The sequence below is a fragment of the Cheilinus undulatus genome, linkage group 23, assembly GCF_018320785.1.
Source record: "Cheilinus undulatus linkage group 23, ASM1832078v1, whole genome shotgun sequence".
Lineage (NCBI taxonomy): Eukaryota > Metazoa > Chordata > Actinopteri > Labriformes > Labridae > Cheilinus > Cheilinus undulatus.
This window is the reverse complement of record NC_054887.1, coordinates 1,580,512-1,587,230: the sequence shown is the minus strand read 5'-3', so window position 1 is coordinate 1,587,230 and position 6,719 is coordinate 1,580,512. Positions and strand designations below refer to the sequence as shown.

The window sequence follows — 6,719 nt, the reverse complement described above, 5'->3', positions numbered from 1 at the left end:
TGATGACGGCGATGATGAAGAAGTATGAGGAACCACTGAGACAAGTAATCAGTCCCAAGAAGATCATTCTGAAAATAGAAATGAAAATCAGAAGGACAGCGATTAGCTGAGCTGTCTCAAGTGCTTGAGGAAGTGGAATTGCAGGTAATAACACCTCAGACATAGCAGCATAATATTTCAGAGCAAACTCACACATGCAGGCACCTACATGTGGAATTTATAGTCTACCTGTACATAGCAGAGTCATAAATGCGGCATGCTCCTCTCCCACCACACTTTTTAATCGACCACTTCAGGCAGGTGGAATCAATCAGGGCTCCGAAATAGACCGGAGCGGGAATTCCACCTGCAGGGAGAAAATCATCAACAATCTCATGTTGACAGACACATTTCAAAATAAAACTAAAATGTGAACTGAAACTACAGAGAGTTACAAAGAGCTTTAATTAGGAGAATTTAAGGAAAAGGTATCAACATTGAGGAGTTAAAACTGTCGACATCATCTAAACGTATAATGAGACTTACCCAGAGTTCTAGTTACCAACGTCTGGATACCGAGAGCAAGGGATTTGAGCTCTGGTGCGATGCATCTGTTCATGCAGAACATAACTGGGTCAATGAAGCGTGCAGTATTCTGTAGAAGTTTTAATAATATTCTGGCAAATGTCTAAAGCAGTAACATGACAATCTGGCTGGTATGCTCACTCCGTTCATGCTGAAAGGTCAATGAAACTTGATTTAGCAGGATCAGACTACCTTATTAAAGGTACAGTGTAGCCTAGTAGCATCTAGCAGAACAAACTTGGCAAAAATTGGAACATAAAATTCATACACTATATAGCCAAAAGTATTCGCTCACCTGCCTTGACTGGCATGTGAACTTAAGTGACCTCCCATTCTTAATCCATGGGTTTAATATGACGTCGGTCCACCCTCTGCAGCCATAACAGCTTCAATTCTTCTGAGAAGGCTTTCCACAAGGTTTAGGAGTGTGTTTATGGGAATTTTTGACAATTCTTCCAGAAGGCCTGGCTCTCAGTCTTCGCTCTAATTCATCCCAAAGGTGTTCTATGGGGTTGAGGTCAGGACTCTGTGCAGGCCAGTCAAGTTGATCCACACCAAACTCTCTCATCCATGTCTTTATGGACCTTGCTTTGTGCACTGGTGCACAGTCATGTTGGAACAGGAAGGGGCCATCCACAAACTGTTCCCACAAAGTTGGGAGCATGGAATTGTCCAAAATCTCTTGGTATGCTGAAGCATTCAGAGTTCCTTTGACTGGAACTAAGGGGCCAAGCCCGGGTCCTGGAAAACAAGCCCACACCATAATCCCCACTCCTCCAAACTTTACACTTGGCACAATGCAGTCAGACAAGTACCGTTCTCCTGGCAACCACGAAACCCAGACTGGTCCATCAGATTGCCAGATGGAGAAGTGCAATTGGTCACTCCAGAGAAGGCATCTCCACTGCTCTAGTGTCCAGTGGCGGCGTGCTTTACACCACTGCATCCCACGCTTTGCATTGCACTTGGTGATGTATGGCTTGGATGCAGCTGTTACCATGGAAACCCATTCATGAAGCTCTCTACTGCTGTTCTTGAGCTAATCTGAAGGCCACATGAAGTTTGGAGGTCTGTAGCCATCGACTCTGCAGAAAGTTGGCCACCTCTGCACACTATGCAACTACGCACCATCATTGTACGTGGCCTACCACTTGGTGGCTGAGTTGCTGTGGTTCCCAATGGCTTCCACTTTGTTATAATACCACTGACAGTTGACTGTGGAATATTTAGGAGCCAGGAAATTTCACCACTGGACTTGTTGCACAGGTGGCATCCTATCACAGTACCACGCTGGAATTCACTGAGCTCCTGAGAGCGAGCCATTCTTTCACAGATGTTTGTAGAAACAGTCTGCATGCCTAGGTGATGATTTTATACACCTGTGGACATGGAAGAGACTGGAACACCTGATTTACATTATTTGGATGGGTGAGTGAATACTTTTGGCGATATAGCGTAAGTAGGGCCATCTTTATTATTGTGTGATTACCTGACAATATAAAAATGTTCTCTTATCATTTGCTCCCTTGTACTGCAGAACCTTGTGGAGTAGAGTTAGAAATTTCTTCTTTGTTGAACTTCTCCAGATTAATGTGACCGCTACATTCATGTTATCTTGTTGCCACCTGGTGGGTAAGCCGTGCTACTGCAGCGGTACGGCTCCAAGCCGGCCACCGTACTTACCTCAGCAAAGGGAACCGCAGTCGGTTCAAAGAGACGGTTCAAAGAGCCGACTCTTGTATGTGATCGAGAAGAGCTGGATCCTGTTTGAAAGCTGTTTTATATCATTATAACTATCACTGTTACTATTTAGGAGTATGTTGTTTGAGTGTTGTGTGGTTGATTATCAGGAATGATACACACTCTTCCACAGGCATGTCTCCCATTAGGGACACAAGCTTGATGGTCTAACTCTAATATTTTGTATCAGGTGTGTCAAACAGCCCAGCCCCTCTGCTTTGAGTTTTTAGTTACTCGCTGTAGCTTCATATTCAGAGTGCATACAAGATAGTGTCAGTCTTCTCCTCTCCTTGTAAATCCAGTAGATCTACAGTAATTTGTAGGATTTTTAAAAAAAGGCTCGGGCAAACTGTCTTTTATGGTGTTTTTGATATCACCCCTGGCTGACTTAGACTCCTATCTTATGACCAGTAAATAATAACATTAGCACTGACCTTATAATGACCATGTAGCCTGGTGTAGCTCCCAGAGAGTTTATAAAGGAGCTGAGGACAGAGACGGCCATGTATGAGGTGAAACTGCGGCTGCAGTCCTTGGCGTGTGGACACTGGCCCAGCCTCACGGACGTACTGCTGCCTGCTGGGTAGGAGGTCGACACGCAGCTGCAGTTGTGAAAGACCTGGAAGAGAGAGAGTAACACTGACATACTGGAATATTCCTGAAAACACAAGAGTAGATTAATGAGTATGGCTGGTTAGCTCCATCAGTTCAGGGCCAACTCTGTCGCTGTGGACATGTGTCCGGCATGTTAGACCTCCAAACTCATGGAAACACGTTTGTTTAGAGTGCTGTCATCAGTTATGACGGTTTGATTACAGCACGTTGAAGAAAGCTTTCATCTCTGGTGCTGTGAAAAGTGTTTTTTAAGTTTCAGATCATCAAACTGATTTTAATATTAGACAAAGATAACCAGAGTAAATATAACAGTCAGTTTTTAAATGATGGTTTCATTTATTAAGGATAAAGGCCATCCACCCTACCTGGTCCTATGTGAAAAAGTCATCACCCCTAAACCTTAGAGCCCCATGATTCCCGAGTTTACAGAAATCATGTGTGGAGTTGCAGAGTTGTGCAATAAAACAGTGATAAAGTGACTTTTGATTCTGTAAAATCAAATCCTTTCCTCTTACTGCAGGGGTCATCAAGTGCATGCACAAGGGCCAGATTTATCCTCCACAGATACTCAGGGGGACAGACTTTCACTTAAACTAAAATAAATAAAAAATTTTGTCTGATTTACAGTCATGGATGAAAGTATTGGCACCCCTGGAATTTTACCAGAAAATACACCATTTCTCCCAGAAATTGTTGCAATTACAAATGTTTTTGGCATACATGTTTATTTCCTTTATGTGCATTGGAACAACACAAAAACGGAAGAAAAAAGACAAAATTGACATAATTTTACACAAAACTCAAAAATGGGCCAGACAAAATGATTGTCCCCCTTTTAAAACTGAGGGTGAATCATTTTATTTCCAGCATGTGATGCTCATTTAAGCTCACCTGTGGCAGTAACAGGTGCTGGCAATCTAGAAATCACACCTGAAGCCAGTCAGAATGTCTAAAAGTTGACTCAGCCTTTGTGTTGTGTGCCTGTGTGTGTCACACCAAGCATGGAGAAGAGAAAGAAGAGCCCAGAATTGTCTGAGGACTTAAGAAGCAAAACTGTGGAAAAATCTGAACAATCTCAAGGTTAAAGACCATCTCCAGAGATCTAGAAATTCCTTCATCCACTGTGTGTAATATAATCAAGAAGTTTATAACCATGGAGCTGTGGCTAATCTCCCTGGACGTGGACAGGAGAGAAAAACTGACAAAAGAATGAAACACAGGATAGTTGGAATGGTGGATAAACATCCTCAGTCAACCTCCACACAAATTCAGGCTGTCCTGCAGACTCAGGGTGCAAAAGTGTCAGCTGGGACCATACGTGGTCATCTGAATGAGATGAAGCGCTATGGCAGGAGACCCAGGAGAACCCCACTGCTGACAAAGAGACATAAAAAAGCCAGACTGGAGTTTGCAAAAATGTACCTGAGCCACAATGTAGGGCCTAGTGTCAGAAAGCTGGGTCTGTGTCAGAGGTCATGAGTGTTCCAGCAGGACAATGAACCCAAACATACCTCAAAAAGCACCAAGAAATGGTTGGAGACAAAGCTGGAGAGATCTGAAGTGGCAGCAATGAGTCCAGATCTAAATCCCATTGAACACCTATGGAGAGATCTCCAAACTGCTGTTGAAGAAGCACCCTTCAAATCTGAGAGACCTGGAACAGTTTGCTAAAGAAGAGTGGTCCAAAATTTTGTGTAAAATTATGTCAATTTTGTCTTTTTTCTTCTGATATATATATATTTTTTTTGTGTTGTTCCAATGCACATAACGGAAATAAACACATGTATACCAAAAACATTTGTAACTGCAACAATGTCTGGGAGAAATGGTGTATTTCTGGAAAAATTCCAGAGGTGCCAATACTTTCGTCCACGACTGTACATCTGATTGTAGTAGCATTTGTATTTTCTTTCAACACACAGGACATTACCAGTGAGATCTATCACTATTATCTATGATGCTGCAGGCCACGAGGAGACAGACGGCGGAACAGAAGGGAACCTCCCCAGCTGTGAATTGGCATAAATATTAACCCTTTTTTGACACTACCAACCCCTTTATTGAAACTTTTCCACCTTTTTTTCCTCTTTTACCAATTGTTGCAAGATTTGAACCCCTCTTAAACCACTTTTCCTGCACCCCCTTCAGTCTTTAATACATTTTTTCCACTTTTAACCCCTTTTCATTACATTTTTTTCAACAATTGTTGAAACTTTTAAATCAATGTTTGCCACTTTTCACCCATTTTGCCACTCTTTAACACCTTTTCACTACTTTTCCAGGCTATTTTTTCTTGCTAAATTTTTGGCACTTTTAACCCTTTTTTAATACGTTTTGCCTCTTTTTGCCTCTTTAATCCAATTTCTGCCATTCTTTAACCCCTTTTAAACCACTTTTCCTGCATGTTTTATCCTCTTTGTGCCACTCTATTATCCATTTTCTGCCACCTTTTCTATCTTCGTCACTTTTAAACCCCTTTTCATTACTTTTTTGCACTACTTTTTGCCATTTTTAAACTTTTTTCTACTTTTGCCCCTTTTTTCCTCTTTTTTCTTTTCTTTTTCTTTTTTTTAAACCACATTTTAACCCTTTTTGCCGCTCCACAACCCTTTTGAAGGTTGTATGGCTGTAAAAATGTACTTACTGTGTGCTTGCCGTGTCCACTGGAGCTAATGCAGCCGGCCATACAGGGAGAGATGTAGGTGATACCACTGTCTGAGCACACAGGATCCCAGTCTTCTGCAGAACAGGAGCAGTCTCTGTTGCAGTCTGAGTAGAGCATGTCCTTGTTGTATGACACAGTCCGTGTCCTTCAGGGTAAAGAAGGTTAACAGGTTGCATTAATATTTCTATATGTCTGTAAACTGAGTTCCTAAGAGATATGGTTTGGTTTGTTAAAGCTGCAGAACTTCTCATCTCTTCAGGACTGACCCGTTGTAGGAGACGGTGAGCCCAGCCACTGGGATGTTGTCACACTTGGTGCCAAACTGCAGCAGCAGGAGGAGGTAAGCCATGAAGGACGTCGCAAAGGAGAGCTGGGCTCCTGAGACCAAACTCAACTTATACCTCTTCATCAGCAGCCCACCAAGGAAAATCCCCACTGCCACAGCTGGCAGGTTCAAAACACCTGGAGGGTGAGAGTATAATATTACTGAAAGTCACTGTGAATACTCATCATGTTTAAACTGTTACCATAACAGAGTAAATAATAAAGGGTACAGGTTAGTTTAATGAGATTTAGACCGAGAAATAGAAACCAAAATTGAAAAGTAAAGACTAAAAATGTTTGGCTATAAAGTCTGTAATGAAATTAAATAGTGTTTTCATTTCATATTTTCAATTTTGCATCTCAGAATTACAACTTAAACCAATGATTTTGACTTTTTATTTCATATTTTAACCTTTTCAATTCATAATTTTGACTTCTATCATAGATTTTGACCTTTTAAACTAAATCTTTGAAATTTCATCTTAAGTTTTGACCTTCCAACTCCTAACTTTGACTTTTAATGTGATATTTCTACATTTTAAACTCAAAATGCATGATTTAAACTCATATTGTGACCTTTTAAACTCATGATTTTGACTTTTTATCTCTTATTTTTACTTTATTTACTGTATTATATTTACCTATGAGGAAGTTGGCTCTGGAGGCAGACTGTCCGAACTGTTGTTCCATGTATTTGGCTTTGAAGGTAAACAGGCCGATGAAGGAGTTGAACTTCAGGACGCTCCCACAGATCAGCAAGAAGTAAGCCGGCGTTCCCAACAAGCGCTTCAGTGAGGGAATAAATCCTGAG

The 6,719-nt window shown here is 41.4% G+C and overlaps 1 protein-coding gene across 1 annotated transcript in view; it reads right to left on the bottom strand.

Moving 5' to 3' along the window:
- Positions 1 to 224: 224 nt before the first annotated feature.
- LOC121505473 (solute carrier organic anion transporter family member 1C1-like) overlaps positions 225 to 6,719 on the bottom strand; it is a 29,065-nt gene continuing 22,570 nt past the window's right edge. Inside the window, exons 9-14 of the mRNA XM_041780842.1 lie at positions 6,550 to 6,714; positions 5,851 to 6,046; positions 5,564 to 5,729; positions 2,739 to 2,923; positions 526 to 590; positions 225 to 346 (exon numbers count right to left, since the gene is read on the bottom strand). Coding sequence (XP_041636776.1) covers positions 225 to 346; positions 526 to 590; positions 2,739 to 2,923; positions 5,564 to 5,729; positions 5,851 to 6,046; positions 6,550 to 6,714 — 899 coding nt within the window. The remainder of the gene's footprint in view (positions 347 to 525; positions 591 to 2,738; positions 2,924 to 5,563; positions 5,730 to 5,850; positions 6,047 to 6,549; positions 6,715 to 6,719) is intronic.